The sequence below is a fragment of the Lytechinus variegatus genome, chromosome 2 (assembly GCF_018143015.1).
Source record: "Lytechinus variegatus isolate NC3 chromosome 2, Lvar_3.0, whole genome shotgun sequence".
NCBI classification, from domain to species: Eukaryota; Metazoa; Echinodermata; class Echinoidea; order Temnopleuroida; family Toxopneustidae; genus Lytechinus; species Lytechinus variegatus.
In genome coordinates this window covers 32,213,487-32,234,220 of record NC_054741.1, presented here as the reverse complement: position 1 = coordinate 32,234,220, position 20,734 = coordinate 32,213,487, and the positions used below count along the sequence as shown (strand labels likewise).

The following is a 20,734-nucleotide window of genomic DNA, read 5'->3' as shown; positions in this document are numbered from 1 at the left end:
TAAGATTATCATCTGCTTGAAGTCATTGTGTGTTTGATAGTGATTAAGTAGAGAAAAACTTTTTATGAAGTGACTTCTTATTATGGCAAAATGTATATTTAGGCGTTATTTTTCGGGAGAGAGTATAATGAGCGAGCGGCTTGGTAAAACAAATTCAAAGGTGAAGTTGTATAACGTTTTTTGTGGTCAATTATTGTTAAAATGGCATTATTGCGAGGTGTTGCAAGCGTGAATCACAAGCTAAAACTTTAGGTTATTTCAATAAAAAATGAAAATTAGTTTTTAAAAATCCGAGCAGATTTCTGCTGTCATTAAAAAGATGTGCATCTAACTAAAGAATTAACTCGAGCGCAAAACGCGAGCTTAAACATACTGACCAGAAATGGAACCTGTTAAAGAAACCATTTAGTGACCTCTTTATAGGATGCATATTTCGCCAATCGAATGAGAGTGCGAAGCGCAAGCTGAAAATTTTAAATATTCCAGCCTGAAAACTTAACTTAACGTGTATACTTTAAAAAGAGTTTTATTTCGAAAAAACAAGAAAAACGACATATTTATTTTTGAAAAAGGAACTTTCCCATTTTGGAAAATATTAATTCCCCTGTTTTTTATTTCATCTTTGATGCCCCCTGCCTCCCTCCCGGCGGATCCAAATTTCGTCAAATAGAGGGGGGCAATTTTTTTAAGCCATATTTTCCTTGATCGGCAGTTTAAAGTTGATTTTTGTTTGTTTCTTTGAAAGAGTAGTCCTAACAGTCAATAATTAGCTTTATCCTTATAAAATAAAGTAAATATGTAATAACATGATAAACCCTTTTAAATAATGCGAGCGCAAGCTATATATTTTTTTTAATATGATGGGCAATGTGTTTGTGATCTTCAAAGCGAGATGCCTATGTAACTAAATTTAGATAATAACTGCTCTAAGGGGACATTTTAAGAACTTTTTGCAGTTAGCCATGAAGACGATGCGTGTTTTAGGGGGGGGGGCAAAGCAAAAAAAGCGGCAATAGGGGCAATTTGGTGCAAACGGATATTTTCACCATTAGATTATCATCTGTGTGAAGAGGATGTCTTGTAGTAACTAAATTGAGCACAATTTTTTAAGTGATCACTAAAGTTATATATTTACGTTTCATTTCTGCGAGCGTAGAGAGCAAGCGGTTTGGGGGAAAAGGTCAAATCTGAAGATGTAAAATTCACCTTTTTGGTCAATTACTGTTAAAAGGGCATCCTTGTGAGATATTGCGAGCGAATCACGTGCTCAAACTTTTGGAAATTTCATGTGGGCCCAGAATGATAACATTGATATAGATATTATTTGTTCAGGGAAGCCACTTCAGTTCTGAAAACTATTCTCCCAGCTATTATTATTTTTTTTACAAGAACGCTTAGAATGTCCAGTTTTGAGGTTGGAAAATTGGAAAAATTTGGCTCACGTTTCTCGCTCGCATCAAGTATTGTTTATTGAGGAACTCATTCTATTCCTGGTTACAAAAAAGAAGTATGAAATGTCCAGTTTTCAGGTTTGAATATCACAAATTTTAAGCCTGCGGTTCGCGCTCTCATTATTTAGTTCGTGAGACATATATTCTATTCATGAGTCACTAAATGCAGTCCTTAAAAGATTACTTTCTGAAGCCTGTTGCATAAAACTTTTTACCTGAGAAAACTCTGGTAAAAACTGAAAACTAAGGTTAGTCTGATTTCCGCCATTGACTTTAGCACAGGGCAAAAACTCCTGTAAAAACAACCTGAGTTTCTCAGGTAAAAAGTTTCATGCAACGGGCCCCAGGTCAGTATATAAACAAATTACAGCTCGCCCTCGCATTAATTCTTTTAGAAAGATACACATCTTTCTCACGATTACAAAAAAAATGCTCCGAATGCTCACTTCGCATCTTGTTACATGAAATGTCTACTAGTTTGAGCTTGCGATTCGCGCTTTCAACATCTCACAAGGATCATTTCTCGTATTATTTTTATTTTTATTACCAGCAGAAGCTGTTATTAAAAATGACATCCCCTCCAATACAAATCCTATTATCTAGAGGTTGCTCGCACGCTTCCAACACACTTGATTCCCTGCATCTTTAATTAAACCATTTGCCTAGGCAGCAATTGCTCAGATAAAATCGAAATTAGCCTATGCTTGATCAGGGCGCCTATATTCTTAATGAAATACATGCTTTGGCCCCAACACACGCATGTATCATCGATCGTTATTACTATCATTGCATAATATCGTTTAATCTTGTAATGACAACATCGTTTTTGTTACCAAAATGAATTATTTTCATTTTCGGAAATACGAACCTTATATAATTTTCGGATTAACGAACCTTATTTCGTTTTCGGATTAACGAACCTTATTTCGTTTTCGGATTAACGAACCTTCGGAATTACGAACCTTATTTCGTTTTCGGATTAACGAACCTTCGGAATTACGAACCTTATTTTGTTTTCGGATTAACGAACCTTCGGAATTACGAACCTTATTTCGTTTTCGGATAAACGAACCTTCGGAATTACGAACCTTATTTCGTTTTCGGATTGACGAACCTTCGGAATTACGAACCTTCGGAATTACGAACCTTCGGAAATACGAACCTTCGGAATAACCGAACCTTCGGAATTACGAAGCTTCGGAATTACGAATGTATGCGCTGAAATTCAGACAAAAAGCGATGTGTATTCTTAACAGTTTCAGATCTGTCTGTGATATGATACTAACATACATGTACTACATGTATACAATAAATTCTTCCTAGTGTTTACAAAGGTCCAGGAGGTAGGAGAGAAATTTTCCTGCATTTTTTTGCAAAAATTTAGACCGTTTTAGGGAATTTCTTGCCATTATGGTTTTCATTTCAAAGCATTAGCACTGTGCGCTACCTGCACCTGCGTGCAATGTCGACCCCACAGTTTAGACTGTTTACAGCAACTGATAGATGGCGCACTACATAGTGAATCCATCGAATTGAAGTGTCAGTACTCCTACCTGAATTAATAGTGACCAAGAAACTGCAGGAAGCCTCATTGTTGCTGGTATCTCTGTAAGTGTATGTCACTGTAGTTGATCCCGTGGAGAAGAAAGTTCCAGTCTGAGGTGTAACACTGACCAGAGATACAGCAGAAAAGTCAATTGCTGTTGCAGTGCCAAAAGTAACTGTTCTACCACTCAATGGCACTTCAACGTCATATACTTCATCAGCCGGACATGTTACTTGTGGAGGTACACGATCCACTGTATTGGGTAAAACAATGCAATTTCTATAGTAAAAAAATACTACCTGGCTAACATACAGGTAAATCACTAGGATTTGAAGTGCATGCATGAATAATAATAACCTCATATTTACCAAGGTTAGTCACTTCATTTCCAAAAACTGTTCACCCAGCGGGTCCTGCTTAACATGATGATATTATTATTACCCAAACTGATTGGGCAATCAAGGAATTTCTTCCTTCCGGGTAACCATTAACTACATCTGGGTGAAGAGTATAAAATGACAATAAATGCAAGGCCAAAGGATTTGCACTTGAAATCAAGTCTTCAAGCAATTTTGGACATGACATACACTTTCAAAATGTTAAGTAACTTCCTAACTGCAATTCCGGGTGTCGGAAATGTGATCTCAAAAATTGCATGACACAAAAAGAGGCCATTAAGGATTTTGCATTGTAAAAATATAGGACAAAACATTTTAAGGGATGTATTCCTCTGATTTCAGCCTTCCCTGTGCTTTATAGAATTAAAAGCAACTGTTAACCTCAATCATAAAAATCAACCCTCTATACCCATTAGTGATGCTCTTATTCCTATCTAAAAAAGGGACTATCTACAAGTATGACTTGTGTCTCACTCCTTTCATCATGACCAATTACTATTGACCACTTTTCTCATTATAACAGGCACCCCTCTTCTATTTTCTATCTCTTTTAACATTAATATTGACCCTAACATTGAATGAATAAAGTACCCTCAAACCTTATAAAGAATTGCAACTCTGACCCATGGCTCTCAATATTTCTTATGATTAGCAAATAATAGATAATTGACAATTTTTCTAATTCAGTATCGAAATCTGATTTTGGATTGATGATTTGCATTCCATCAGAAAAATAACCCTATAGTAAAGATTATGAATAAAAACCCTCATCTTGCATTATGAAGAAAAAAGACATTATGAATAACTGTTTACAGCAACTGATAGATGGCGCACTATATAGTGAATCCATCGAATTGAAGTGTCAGTACTCCTACCTGAATTAATAGTGACCAAGAAACTGCAGGAAGCCTGATTGTTGCTGGCATCTCTGTAAGTGTATGTCACTGTAGTTGATCCCGTGGAGAAGAAAAATCCATTCTGAGGTGTAACACTGACCAGAGATACAGCAGAAAAGTCAATTGCTGTTGCAGTGCCAAAAGTAACTGTTCTTCCACTCAAAGGCACTTCAACGTCATATACTTCATCAGCCGGACATGTTACTTGTGGAGGTACACGATCCACTGTATTGGGTAAAACAATGCAATTTCTATAGTAAAAAAATACTACCTGGCTAACATACAGGTAAATCACTAGGATTTGAAGTGCATGCATGAATAATAATAATAACCTCATATTTACCAAGGTTAGTCACTTCATTTCCAACTAGCAAATCAATGATGTGGAGCTCAACCAGCATCTCGCAACAAAATTGAACACAATTTTAATTTCAGCCCAGTTGACACTGTAGTGATTTATATTGCTGACATAAATTGAAGATATAGAATTGAAATTGTTGAAGAAATGACTTAGAAGCATTTTTGTGATCTATGAATAAATTTCATATAAAATAAGCATAAACAACTTTCTGGTAAAAATTTCTTAACTCTGTGTAGAACCCTGGTGAACCTGATGTAGCTCTCAGATGGAACAAAAATAATCAAAATCAATCAACAAATAAATAAGTAATTTTTGTGAGTTTTGAAAATATATGAATAAATTAGCATATTTAATGAATTTCAAAATTCTGTGTTGAAATTTTGTATCACCATCTCGAGCTATCATATGAAGCAAACAAAATTGAAATTGATCAACAAATGAATAAGAAAAACATTTTTTGTGATTTATGAAAAAAATTTGCATAAATTAGCATAAATAATTTTCCAGGCAAAATTTCAAAATTTGTGTACAAGTTTGGTGAACCTCATGCAGCTCTACCAGATGGAAGAAAAAAAAATCAAAATCTATCAACAAATAAAGAAGAAGAGGCATTTTCTGGATATATTTCGCATAAAATAGCATGAATAATTTTCTACTGAAAATTTCAAAATTCTGTGTAGAAGTTTGGTGAACCTCATGAAGTTCTACCAGATAGAAAGAAAAAAAAATCAAAATTGGTCAACAATTAAAGAAGAAAAAGCATTTCAGGCCGGATGAGCTAAAAACTGTTCACCCAGTGGGTCCTGCTTAACATGATGATATTATTATTACCCAAAGTTTAGCATGCCCAAGTTGATTGGGCACTTAAGCATTCAAGGAATTTCTTCCTACCGGGTAACCATTAACTACATCTGGGTGGAGAGTAGAAAGTGACAATAAATGCAAGGCCAAAGGATTTGCACATGAAATCATGTCTTCAAGCAATTTTGGACATGGCATACACTTACGAAATGTCAAGTAACTTCCTATCGGGTGTCTGGAATGTGATCTCAAATGACATAAAAAGGGGCCACTAAGGATTTTGCATTGTAAAAATATTGGACAAAACATTTTAAGGGATGTATTCCTCGGATTTCAACCTTCCCTGTGCTTTATAGAATTAAAAGCAACTGTTAACCTCAATCATGAAAATCAACCCTCTATACCCATTAGTGATGCTCTTATTCCTATCTATAAATAGTGACTATCTACAAGTATAATTATAACTATCAACCCAAAACTTATATTATGACAGTCTGATCCTCTTATTTGGTGACTAGTCACTCCCTACTCATGTGAAAAATCCATACTTTATCATTGGAACAGAAATCAGAAATAGAAATCCTTCCAAGATTAATTTCGCCCAACTGATCATACAGTGTAGACCCGGCATCCACTTAGCAGCATCAGACTGACGTTGGTCTATCCCTTAAATCATTGAACGCCAAACAGGGTGGTAACTTCTCCCATATTTTAATAACTTTTGGTCTGATGAGGCGGGGTTTGAACTCCCAACCTCCCAGTTGTGAGATGGATGCTTAACCAAATGAGCCAACACATCACATATAGTGAAACTCTTATTGTTAAGAAAAGTTACCATGTTCTCTCATTATGAATAACAACCTTCATTAAAAGGAATGATCATTAGCCGGACATGTTACTTGTGGAGGTACACGATCCACTGTATTGGGTAAAACAATGCAATATCTATAGTGAAAACAATACCTGGCTAGCATACAGGTAAATCACTAGGATTTGAAGTACATGCATGAATAGAAGTAATGAATAATAAAACCCTCATATTTACCCAGGTTAGCCACTTCAGTTCCGAAAACTGTTCGCAGAGCGGGCCCTGCTTTAACATGATGATGTTATATTTACTCAAGCTTAAGCGTGCTAAACCTGATTGGGCACTAAAGCATTCAAGGAATTTCTTCCCACCAGCTACCCATTTACTTCATCTGGATTGAGAGTAGAAAATGTTGATAAGTACACCACAGCAACAGCATAGGTGAACTGCTTATAAATGGCTGATTATCAACATACTGAAGTGACAAGTCAAGCAATCCACATTTGAAATCATCTATGCTTAAAAATTATGAAATAATGAAGCATACCTGTACAAAGCGGTACTTAAAAATATAAGGAATTATTGCAAGATTGCCAAAATGAGACAATGGACATACCAGCTATTATGTTGATTACAAATGAACAAGAAGCTGTATTTCCGCTTCCATCAGCATAGGTGTAGGTAACTGTTGTTGTTCCTGTGGTAAAGGTAGCTCCAGGTTGATGACTTGCTTGTACAAGGCTGAAGATTCCAGAATTATCACTAACCATGGGAGTATCAAAGGATACTTGTCTGGAAGAAGTGCCTAATTCAACTATTTCAGTAACGTCCGGAGGGCAATTTACAACAGGTGGTATGTTATCAGCTGTGAATTAAGAAGTATGAAGATTGAAGTCATACAGTTAATTGAGTAATTATCCCGGGGGGGCCACTTACATTGACGAGTAGATACCATGCGCGACCAAAAAAACACGTAAAAAGGATGTCTTTTTCACGATAGGGCACGTTACCTACGTAACGTGATAAGGGTGTCAAAAACACAAAAATAATGAAAAAAGGGTATCTATTTTGCTAGGAAAATTATGTGTTTTGGGTTGAATTTGCGGGGATGATCAAACAAAATTAAAATGTTCTATAAAGGATGTCCTTTTTGCCCCAACACTTCGTGTTTAGAGTCCGATTTGCGCGGGGTGTAGAAGATGGGGTCGTACTAAACCAAATAAGGTAAAGCCGACGACCGAAGGACCCGTAACAATAAAACATTCCTGTACTTGTTTAGGGGTTCATTTCAGGAAATATTTGCCAAGAGTATCATTTTGTTTCTACTACTTGTTAAGGGTTGGGTTTCACACGCAAATACTTGTTAAGGGGTGCATTTTCAGAATATAGAAATTACGTGTTTAGGGTGCTTTTCGAGACCCCATGGTCGCGCATGGTTTCCACTCTTGAATGGAAGTGGCCCCCCGGGGTAATTATGTATATTCCTAAAAATACAGAAAAATTACAATTTTAATATTTTGAAACAAAGACAAAATAACTAAACAGACCAAACTCTTTACATCTGAATGTAAAGTCTTCTAAATTTAGCATTATCAGAGCTACCAAGTCTCGCGCATTATGCGTGAGACTATATCCCCATATACTTTGTACACAATGTCTGTGATCTCACTCAGATTCACAGAAAATCTCACGCATAGCTGGTCTTTGAACTTGGCATCTCTGCATTATCAGCCTTTACTTCCTACAGAAAATACATATTTTTTTCCTCAATTTTGTATCATTCTAAATACTTACATGTACCAGGATATCATTCATCATCAGTATTTACTCCAATCAACATGGATTTAGGAAAATGAACATAAATTTTGACATTTACCCATAATGACATAATTATTCAAGATCATCATACAGCTCTTGAGTTAAGAAGACGGATGAACAGATGACGCGAATAAACAAACAAACTGCTAGTACACGTGTATGTCTCGCCCATCCCCAACTATATAACATGAATGTTTCCCCAAGTTTGATCACACAAGAAAATTTTGCGGGTAAACTTAGTCCAATTTCAAATGATCTTCACTTCACCATGTGACCTCCAACAGTAGCCTATATGGCAACATACACCTTGACTAAAGATTTATTGTAAAGAGAGCAATGGCAGCAAAGCTATTTGTCATAATGGAGTATTGCAAAAGATGTTTCATGTTTTAAATGACATGATTTTTTACCTTAGTGATATCTAATGCCACTATAACAAGAAATGTTCCCAAAAGTCATTGATCACCCAAGTTCCGTTGAAAAGGGAGCAACAATGGAGTCTTGCAAATAAACTATAAACAATCACTGAAATGGCATTTGACCTCTCTATGTAAACCTCTGATAGCATGATACCCCATGTGTATCTATCACCCAGGGTTGGTGGCTATGGGACTATAAGTCATCAAGTGATTCTTGCAGGTAAACTTGAATGTTTGAAATAAAATAACTTTTGACCTTAACATGTGACATTTACAGACACACAAAGACTTGCATAAATCACTTTTGAAATGAAGACAAAGTAACTAAAGAGACCAATCACTTTACTAGAACACACTTTTCAACTCAAAGTTGTTTTTCTGCATCGAAAACTAATTTTTAAAATCACCTTCTGCTGTTACAGTGACCAAGAAGGAACACAGGGCTGTATTGGCAGAAGGATCTGTGAACTCAATTGTAACAGGTGTTGTGCCTAATGTGAAGATATCTCCATTGTTATGCGAACGTCTGAGAATATCAACTTGGCCGGAATTATCCGTTGCAGATACAGTTTGCCATCCAACCACGCCAGATGTTGCACCAAAGTCAATTACAACATCGAGTGGAGAAGGGCAGTTTAGAATAACCGGAGGAGTGGTGTCCACTACAAATAAAATGGAAGAGATACAATTTTTAGCAATCCAAATGAGAATTGTCTTTCTAGCCAAAATTCATACTGTATGTAAATTTCATGAGTAATCATAATTTTTAACAATTAGTATTGATTTAAAATTGTTTATTATTGGAATACTGTATTGTTGTCAATGGTTTCTTTCAAAACAACTAAAAGGTAGAAAGGCAAAGAAATATATAAGAAATAATAAAACACATGAAATATATTAAATAAATGGAAATTTTTCCAAAAATGAAATTTGTCAAGAGTATTCTTTAGTAAAATAGAAAATCAAATGAACAAGTAATGATTTGGAAATTTCCTCAAGTGTAACCCAATTAACATGTTTCATGCATGACAGAGTAAAAAAAGAATGAAAACAATTCCAAAAAAGTAATTTCTTAAAGGGTGTCTAAATTCTTGAAAGTTCCCTATCTGTCTGTGATACGACACTTGCATATATGATAAATGCAATACATTTTCAATTAACAATTGTGTTTGAACTGGTTGCCCACCAAAGCTATAACATGGCTGAAGAAGCTTGATTTACTGCTGATCATCAACATAATAGCATGGTGAGTCCAATGGCCAGGCTTTAAAAACCTGATTTCTTTGTTTGATGAAATTATGGAATTGAAGCATATAACTGTATTAGCGACAATATCAGGAATTATGACAAGCAGTCTTTATGACTAGACAGATTGCCAAAAAGAGACTATATGGACATACCAGCAATAATGTTGACGAGGAATGAGCAAGAAGCTGTATTTCGGCTTCCATCAGTATAGGTGTAGGTGACTGTTGATGATCCTGTAGGAAAGCTAGCTCCAGGTTGATGACTTGCTTGTACAAGGCTGAAGATTCCAGAATTATCACTAACCATGGGAGTATCAAAGGATACTTGTGTTGAAAAAATGCCTAATTCAACTATTTCAGTAACGTCCGGAGGGCAGGTTACAACAGGTGGTGTAGTATCAGCTGTGAGTTACAAAAGCAAGAAAATAAACCAAATACAATATACAGGTATGCAAGATTATAAAGCAATGTCAATCGTAATAGACCAAACACTTTATTAGACCTGAATATGTTCCAACCAGTTCAAAGAGTTATCAACCTTACATTATACAGACATATTGATATCTATACACTTTGCTATCTTGAGAATTATTTTATAAACAACAGCATGGCCAGGATTTAAAATTGGAATGGCAGTAGTTGCACATAGAGCATGCCAACACTTACCGAGCACAATTACCTTAAAAGAACTCACCTCATGAGGTTTATAACATGCCAGATGTAAATATGGCAATACATTGACTGGAGAAACTCTTACAGAATCTACAAGTCAACATGGCCATCAAATTGAATTTACAAGCAAAGGTGGGGGAAAATGGGGTAGACACAGGGTGTAAGAAACAAAGATGAAAGGTATTATCGTAATTTTCCTACCCACAGAACTGTAGCAAAATCTATTTATAAAACTTGAGTGAGAGATGACGTACGTATTGTTTAGGTTCTCATTCTTTTGAGAAAAAATGAGGCAAAACCCCAAAAAGTTATCTTCTTTCCCTATCCTCTTCACTTTTCCCTTTCTCCTCTATTTCCCATTCCTTCCTTTTTTCTTTGGGGGGGGGGGTGACAAACATGTATGACAAGCAGTCTTAATGACTAGAATGCTGGCCAAAAAGAGGCTATGGACATACCAGCAATAATGTTGACGAGGAATGAGCAAGAAGCTGTATTTTGGCTTCCATCAGCATAGGTGTAGGTGACTCTTGTTGTTCCTGTGGTAAAGCTATCTCCAGGTTGATGACTGGCTTGTACAAGGCTGAAGCTTCCAGAATCATCAGAAACACTGGGAGTATTAAAGTTTACTTGTGTAAAAGCAGTGCCTATTTCTACTGTTTCGGTAATGTCCTGCGGGCAAATCACAATAGGTGGTGTGCTATCAACTGTGGGTGAAGGATGAAAATTAAACAAATATTAATATAAATAATTCATACAAAATCTTGACATATGTAAATACAATTTTGGGGTCAATTTTCATTGTATGTAGCCCTCCCTTTGATTTGTTTTGAATAAAGGTGATACTTTATTGTATGCCATGATGCGTATCTCATCACAAGATGATAATTTTAATCTTGTGTCCAAGAAAAAAGTGTGCAGGAAAGAGATTGGTCATCATTTTCCCCAACAGTCACATCTTTTGTCTTAATAACTTTAATCCCTTTCCCTATAGATGTTTGGGGTCAAGTAATCTACACGTCAGAAGACCTACAAAACTCCATCATGTAGAGTCAATTGGAAGTTAAACTTAACTCCATTTTTGACAAGATTTTTCCCCTTTTCACAACATAGGCTACTTAACGCTGTATCGTAAATCAAGTTTGACATGCTTCATTTCATGCAGCATGATTTCCTGACAACATGCTACAATTTTAACAGGTTAGATATATAAAATGTAATATTGCTGATAAAAGTATGATACAAGAATTTTAGGGATGGGGTAATAAAATACTGAGTAATCCTCCCACAAATTTTGGTTTCAATAATTTTTTTCAAGATATATTTCGTGATTTTAAAAATACGAATTAACACTAAGTAATGGTTTTTAAATCATTTTATCATGTGTTTCTTTGCTTTACAATCATTTATTTCTAGCATTTTTCACCGAAATTGGTCTGCAACATTTTACGATAACAAAAAGTCTAAAATAAAGTTGCATCTTAATATAAACAAGTGGAACACCTCTGGCAGTCTCGCCTGCATTACGCGATTCAATGTAGCAGCAGTGCTGACTTTGAAAACAGCTATTGCATAATTACTCACATTATTAAACATTCATATAACAAAATACTGTGTCCATTGACTCAAAATGACCTTTGACCATGATCACGTGACCTGAGACTTGTGAAAAACAATCATTCAAACCTAATTACCCTAAAGACTATGTTTCATGAACTACATGTGTAGATCAGTAACTTTTTAAGTTATGATGCCAATTCAACAAATACCACCAACACGGCCAAAGTTCGTTGACCTCACATGACCTGTGATCTTGATCATGTGACCTGAAATGCGCACATGATATTTAGGGATATATGGTTACTCTTATGCCCAAGTTTCATGAACTTGATCTATTAACTTTTAAAGTAATAATGGCAATTCCACAAATACCACCAACATTTTCAAAGTCTGTTAACCCTAAACGACATTTGACCTTGGTTATGTGACCTGATAGGCTGATACTCACATGGCTGTTCAGGGATACTTGATTACTCTTACATGTATGTCCAAGTTTCATGAACTAGATCCATAAACTTTTAAAGTTATGAATCTAGTTATGATGACAATTCCACAAATACCACCAACATGCCAAATTTTGTTGACCCTATGTGACCTGAAACTCAAGCAGGATCTTTAGTGATACACCATTACAATTAGTTCTAAGTTTCATGAACTAGGTCGATATACTTTCTAAGTTATGATAACATTTCAAAACTTAACATTGGTTAAGATTTCAATGGCCAACAGAAAAGCAGCACCTATATTCTTGTTCTGCTATGCAGGCGAGAAAAAAAAATAATCATACACTTGGGAATTATAATAGGTTACAATTATGAAAACCTTGGCAGTTTATTTAGAAATCTTCAGTGTGTCATGTAGGTACAAAATTAAATTGAAATTCACATTTATATAGCTGAATACGGTAAATTTTGACCTAAAAGATATGTGCATGACTCAAAAAAAAGTCATGAAATATCACAATAAGTGTTTTTCCTCTTACAAATTTTTGACAAGAATATTTCAATGAATTACACTTTATCTTTCTTTTAAAGCCAATTTTACTGTGATCTTTCTTTCTTAGAAAAATCTTTGGCTGGTCAGTGGTCATTTTCAAGGAGGAATCCAAAATGGTTGTAATTCAAATGAAACATAAAAGCCTGAATATCACCTTCATTACTTCTTTTACATACATGCAGATTAGGGGCCTGTTTCATAACAAGTGGAATGCCTCTGGCCGTCTCACATGCATCACGCAGTTCAATATAGCAGCAGTGCTGACTTTGAATACTACTCTAACTCGCACAAGATGTTCAGTGATACATGGTTACTCTTATGTCCACTTTTTATGAACTAGACCAATAAACTTACAGAGATATGATGGTTATTCAACAGATACACCCAATTCGGCCAAAGTTCATTGACCTTTGACCTTGGTCATGTGACCTGAAACGCGCACAGGATGTTCAGTGATACTTGATTACTCTAATGTCCAAGTTTAACGAACTAGACCAATAAACTTTCAAAGTTATGATGGTAATTCAACAGATACCCCCGATTTGGCCAAAGTTCATTGACCCTAAATGACCTTTGACCTTGATCATGTGACCTGAAACTCAAACAGGATGTTCAGTGATACTTGATTACTCTTATGTACAAGTTTCATGAATCAGATCCATAAACTTTCAAAGTTATGATGGTAATTCAACAGATACACCCAATTCGGCCAAAGTTCATTGACCTTTGACCTTGGTCATGTGACCTGAAACGCGCACAGGATGTTCAGTGATACTTGATTACTCTAATGTCCAAGTTTAATGAACTATACCAATAAACTTTCAAAGTTATGATGGTAATTCAACAGATACCCCCGATTCGGCCAAGGTTCATTGACCCTAAATGACCTTTGACCTTAATCATGAGACCTGAAACTTGCACAAAATTTCAGTGATGCTTGATTACTATTATGTCCAAGTTTCATTAATCAGATCCATAAACTTTCAAAGTTATGATGGGAATTCAACAGATATCCCCAATTTGGCCAAAGTTCATTGACCCTAAATGACCTTTGACCTTGGTCATGTGACGTGAAACTCAGGCAGGATGTTCAGTGATACTTGATTAACCTTATGTCCAAGTTTCATGAACTAGGTCCATACATTTTCTAAGTTATGATGACATTTCAAAAACTTAACCTCAGGTTAAGATTTCGATGTTGAATCCTCCAACATGGTCTAAGTTCATTGACCCTAAATGACCTTTGACCTTGGTCATGTGACATGAAACTCTAATAGGATGTTCAGTAATACTTGATTAACCTTATGGCCAAGTTTTATTACCTAGGTCCATATACTTTCTAAGTTATGACGTCATTTCAAAAACTTAACCTCAGGTTAAGATTTGATGTTGACGCCGTCGCCGTCGGAAAAGCGGCGCCTATAGTCTCACTTTGCTTCGCAGGTGAGACAAAAACTTGCTATGATAATAATTTTGCAATAATAGTTAAAAGCTACTGAAATTCTTCTTTCTGGTTCGCTGACAGTGAATTTATTACAGAAAGTGTGCATGAGACAAATGTGTTTATGAAACAGGACCCTGCTCTAACATCATGGCTAGGTTATTACCTGCAGTCACAGAAACAATGAAGTTACATGTGGCTATGTTGCCTCTTGTATCTATCCCTGTGTATGTAACAGTAACAGGCAGCCCCACTTGAAAGAACGATCCACTCGCTATTGACGAACTGAAGCTTTGGACACCACTCTCATCAAAAATATTAGGTTCGGTCCACTGTATGAATGATCCTGCCTGCGTTATGTCAACGGTTCGATCGATAGAATCTGGACAGGTGAAGGTTGGTGGTGTGATGTCCACTGTGGTGAGAAAGAAATACGGAAGGATACGAGCGATTATTCCATGGATGTGATTTAGATGAGAGAACACCAAGACTTTGATATATTCAAGGATCAAGATACATGTAAATAATGAAAAGAATAAAAATAATATAGGTTTTTTTTCACTATATGTGCTCGTATCCACCTTGTTTCATGTAGATGCTCAAGGTATCCCCATTAACCCAGCTATATGTAACCTAGGCTACCAATTTTTACAGTGCATCATGTATTATGCAAAGCACATTAATCAGACAATCTCAAAGGCTAACAGGGTTCTCGGTCTCTTTCTCTTGCATTGTAACTTTTGGAATTGCTCCAAACACACAGAGGAAATAGCATTTAAAACCCTGGTACTCCAAAGGCTTGAGTACGTAACTGCTGTGCTGTCTGGGATCCCTACCAATCCACTCACATCATCAACTTGGAAAAAGTACAAAGAAGATCAGGTAGGTTTGTCACCCGGAACTATAAGACCAGGGGCCCATTTCATAAAGAGTTACAACTTACTGTTGTAGCTTTGCCATTATGGCAACTACCATGGCAACAGGGCTCAGCAGCCAATCAAAATCAAGGTTATCATGGTAATTGCCATAATGGCAAAGTTACAACAGTTGTACTCTTTATGAAACAGACCCCAGTAGTGTTGCAGACATGCTTTTTTATCTTAAATGGGACACCCTCCAAAGATGCCGTCCAATTGCCAGTCTAGCATTGATCCACAAAGAAACTCACTCCTTAGTCCCCTTCAAATATAAATCACCTGAAGCAAAATACCAGAAGGGGGTCAGTAACAAGAGTGAGTCAAACTCTGATTTAAAATACTATCCAAACCATCAAGGACTGCTATCGGCATTCACTATACCCAAGAATAATCCCCACCTGGAACTCACTGCCTCCCAATGTTAAATCTGCACCAGACAGTGAAAATTTAAGTCCCACTTATCAACCGCCAAATTTTAAGCAATTGCATGCACAAGGGGCTTCACGTGTATATAGCCCAGTTTTGGCAGTTTGTGCAGTGTAGACAAGACAAGATGCCTATACCCATGAAATTGGTCGTCTACTTTTGAGGGGGACTCTAACTGTCAAAGGTTGGAGCATATTAAGCATTGTGCTTTCAATGCTTGAGAATGTGGATGTAACCAATGCAGCCCAGTCCAACACATTAGGAAGAAATCTGTGTTAAAATCGATGAGTATGTCTTCAACATCAGATCTTTTTAAGATGACATTGAAAATATAAAGCACATGAGCAACAGATAGGCAAAATAAGGGATGAACTCGATATGTACCATCTCAATCTGGGGAGCGTTTCATGAAAGGACATGTCACATGTTTTATCTGACAAGTCCCATTTTATCCGACAGTTACCATAGTTACAGTGCTTCTCAGCCAATCAAAATAAGGAAAGATGTCAGATCTGACAACTTGTCGGACAAAAATGTTGATGAAACACCCCCGAGGACTTTGAAGGTAATCGAAAAGAAGCTGATGTCTGCTGCCTATCTCCCATGAAATCTTGACAACAACTCTACAAGTATAGACTTAAATTTCTACATTACCTATATTTTCTTTAGAATTTATATGATTTATCTGTCACTTCAAGCTGCATGCAACTCAGATAACAGATGATACAACGCTTTGGTATGAATATCTGATTAGTACATGTATACCATGGGTTTAACAAAGTGCTCTTTATTTACTGAGCCTCGCTCAGCCATTGGCTTTCGCGGATATTCTTCTTTTTTTTTCAAATCACAATACACTATTTTCACTTTCTACAATCTAATGAATAAATTGAAGTAATCAGAAATTGTTGGTTTATGTGATTTGCATCTACTGAGACCTTCTTATATTTTTGCAATTCCCAATACAAGATTAATAAATGTCCTGAATTGCAACTAGCTTTACGTTATCATACTTACTTTACTTTACATCACTTTCATCAAATGATGCTTGTAGGACTATGCCTGTTCATTGACCAATGGAAATATACTGTATACTCCACACTATTATTTTCAAGTAGTTGCATAATACAAAATAGAATTCACAAGCAATCATTTTTTTATTTTATTCATTTATTTTTTGACATTTTTTGGGGGGAGTATAAAGAAAAATCTGTCTGACCTATCATGATAAGACTTTGATTGCAACAGTAGATGGAAAGGTGACATCAATACCCAACATACAACTGTACTCACCTGCTCCTACCCAATCAACTCGAAACCCCGATAGCCTAATGTTTTTGTCAGTTTTCCACACAATGAATGCAGCATCTGAATTTATTGTCAAAGGAGTCGGCACCGTGTAATTCTCGAAGAAGTAGATCTGTTTCTGCGTCATGTTCACCCCAATTAAATCTGCCCTGTCGTCGTAGGTCAGGCCTTCTCCGATGTACAGTTCATCTTTGAAGGGTTCCACTTCAAATGGGTCACTGAAGAAAAAGGTGATTTCTGTAGCTCCGGGGATGAAGATGAAGTGACTCCTTGTATCCCGGTCAAAATGCTGATTAGGGTAGTTGGGTGAAGTGTAAAAACCAGTTTGGCATGACGATCCAAAGCATGTCGTTTTAACCATGGTAACTAATAATACAAAATAAACAGCAACAAAAATCATAAATGACAAGAGCAATAGATAGTGCATATCACAGTGGAATCCTATCCGAGATTGCATCACAATCGTTGGCAAGTTTGGACAACAAAAGAAGAAATGTCACATGCTTATCCAAATATCCGACTTATTCCAAGTTAGGTTCAGAAGTCAGTATCATTCAATACTTATAATAAAGATTTATTTATAACAAAGAATAATTTTTTCTATTGGGAACATAAATTATGATGTAAATTCAAGCACTTTTACTCTTCCAACTATACGGAACAATATCAACTGAAAATGCAGTTGAATTCAGTTCTAAAGAGATTCATGTTTTATCGTACCCTGTAAATTCAATTTCTAGGTGTGCAGACATGCCCATCCCCCCTTCATATCATGAAATGTAACTGTTTAAATGAAAAACTTACAGGCGCTGATGGAGCAATCATACCCCATAAAGAATGGCGTCTCTCCTGGACACTCGCAAGCAAATGTTGATTCCGTAGATCCTGGTCTGTTATAACACGGCTCATTATTAGGGCACTGATTCGTTGCACAAAACTCTGCAGAAACAGAAAGGGATTACAAAGAACTGTGATTCTCATCACTTCAGTGAAACACCACCATTAAATCACTGATTTTTACTTTTAACAGGAAGGCTAATTCTGGGAGAGAAGGCGCTTTACTTATTCAATTACTTTGTCTGCTGGAATGAAATTGACCTCATAATATGATCTTCAATAGTTAAATTAGAATACATTCAACATACAAATTTGATCCAGAATCGACTAAAACATTTATACAAGTTAAATGCCACTGGCAGTCTCGCTGCTGGCATTACACTAATCAGAAGTGTTGACTTTGTGATATTAAAATATTAAAAGTTTTCTCTTTTCACAGTTACCTTTTGAATGCATAATGTACTATATCTCATGAAAAGGGAATGTTTTGGAGGTCCCGGGGCCTGTTGCATAAAATTTAATACTATCATGGTAACTTTGCCATCCAATGGTAACTACCATGGTAATAATGATTAACCAATAAAAATCAAGGATCCCATTTAAGTTACCATGGTAACCTTTATGTAAAGGGGACCCTGATTGGCTTCAGTGTCCTTATTGTCCTTAAAATATTTTGGTGCAATTATATATTTTCCTCAAACTGTGCCTTATAGCAGAGCTACCAAGTCTCACGCATTATGCGTGAGACTCAAGCATTTTGGACTCTTGTTCATCCCTTCAAATCTCTGTCTCACGCAACTATCACAGCCTATCCCCATATACATTGTACACAATGTCTGTGATCTCACTCAGATTAACAGAAAATCTCACGCATAGCTTGTCTTTGAACTTGGCATCTCTGTTATAGAAACATTTAAATCTGAACTAACATTGGTGTGAAAACAAAACATGAAATATACACTTAACAGATAAGATTAAACAATAACGCAATGGTTCGAGAAGAGTACTATTAATTTCCATCCAAGTTTTCGGCTTGAAATAATCTTTAATCAAATTAATTGAATGTTTTACTCAAATAACAGCTGATACATGATATTCCTTTTAAAACTTCATGGAATAGAAAAGAAATAGATGAATAATTTTTCAAATTTTAAGATAAAAAGTCATTTATTCAATAATAAATCCCATCAATCCCCAAATGACCTTTCACCTTCACTTGGAAACGTGCTATTGACATATCACTTGTGATGTGTGCGGTATCATGTTTTAGTGGTAATAGTCTTTTCCTCCATTCAGAGGGATGTAGAATTCAATTCCAGTAATGTGTTTTCCTTAAGCAAGAATTATACATACTATATGTACAACCCTAGATGACCTCTGACCCCATCACCCTCACTGACACACATGTCATATTACCAAAGCATCATATATACCAAGTGCGAACATAATTGATGCAAAAATAAAGAAATTACAGCAAATTGAACAAAACTTTAACATTTTTTCTAAGACATGGCCTCATATCATTTGAACTTTTGACCCCTAGATGACCTATGACCCCCATCACCCTCATGGACACACATGTGGTATTACCCAACGATCAATTGTACCAAGTGTGAACATAATTGATGAAGAAATAAAGAAATGACATCAAGTTGAAAACTTTTTTGTAACAGAACAGACTAACAGACCAACAGGAAAAGTGATTATTAGGTCTCTGCCAAACTTTGTTCAGCAAGACAAAAACTGAGTGAGATAGCAAGTAGGCAACAGTTTGAGTAAAAATTAACAAATCACTGATAAGACGTTATGAATTTTCAAGATTTCATCACTATATACCACTTCAAATTTCAATATTGCAGCATAGACATATTTTTGTGATGTAAGGAAAAGGCAATTCCAATTGCTTCAATACACAAAATGGCTGAAATATTATTTTATTTTTTTCTTATATTAGGACCTAAAAATTTTCATTTTTTCTTTACTTTGACATTTAAACCAAAGCAAAATGTACTTCGGAGAAAAATATTTTTTAAATGCTGATGATCACAGTAAGTGTATGCCAATATACCTACATGTACAATAATCTACAGTGTACTCACCAAATTGCCAGTTTGTAACTTTCTAGTGATAATAGCAATGTGATTTTTCAAACTTACTCAATTTTCTCGTCTTATCTTAATACTTCTTTGAAACAAATGGTATCAAGTTTAATGAAGTTTGCAATATAATTATTTTAAAGTGAATGCGAAGAACCTCAAAACCAGGTATGAAAGACAGAGATGTACATTAGACAATTTCCGATTATCAAGCAATTTTCAAGCCTTTGATATAATATCATCAAGCCTACTTCCAAGCTATCAATATTACTTGGGAAGAGAGTGTAAGCCATCAATATTATTTGCTAAGAGAATAAGATGACTGACTGTGCTTAACACCAGGCTACAATTCAATATCAGTACAAAGAGAAAAAAAAATATGGAGTTGAAATGGAGTCAAATAGCATGTTAAAGATAGTGAAGGGAACAAAAATATCTGAAATTTCATCTTGGGGGATATTTTAATTTTGGAAAATCTGTTTACTTCATGATATATTCTAAAAGAGCAATAGAGCTTCATAAGACCCAGGTCTCTCACAACATGGGGTGTGGCCAAGCAGTGCTTCAGTGGTATGTTTAACATGTTAACTTGAAATTGATTTTTTAATCACCTATATTGATTGAATCTTCCAATTTATACACAAAAGATCTAATGCATTTACCATCACACAGATACCACATTGTGCCTCATCATTCATCAGAAAGATTGCATTTTGGGGCCAATGTTTTGCTATGGAAT

General features: G+C 35.8%; 1 protein-coding gene across 1 annotated transcript in view; it reads right to left on the bottom strand.

The window, feature by feature from the left end:
* The window catches only part of LOC121409743 (mucin-17-like), a 143,850-nt gene that overhangs the window by 122,725 nt on the left and 391 nt on the right, over nucleotides 1–20,734 (bottom strand). Inside the window, exons 2-10 of the mRNA XM_041601649.1 lie at nucleotides 17,867–18,001; nucleotides 17,048–17,428; nucleotides 14,578–14,826; nucleotides 10,873–11,121; nucleotides 9,899–10,147; nucleotides 8,906–9,160; nucleotides 6,878–7,126; nucleotides 4,271–4,516; nucleotides 3,005–3,250 (exon numbers count right to left, since the gene is read on the bottom strand). Of these exons, the coding sequence (XP_041457583.1) occupies nucleotides 3,005–3,250; nucleotides 4,271–4,516; nucleotides 6,878–7,126; nucleotides 8,906–9,160; nucleotides 9,899–10,147; nucleotides 10,873–11,121; nucleotides 14,578–14,826; nucleotides 17,048–17,428; nucleotides 17,867–18,001 (2,259 nt within the window). The remainder of the gene's footprint in view (nucleotides 1–3,004; nucleotides 3,251–4,270; nucleotides 4,517–6,877; nucleotides 7,127–8,905; nucleotides 9,161–9,898; nucleotides 10,148–10,872; nucleotides 11,122–14,577; nucleotides 14,827–17,047; nucleotides 17,429–17,866; nucleotides 18,002–20,734) is intronic.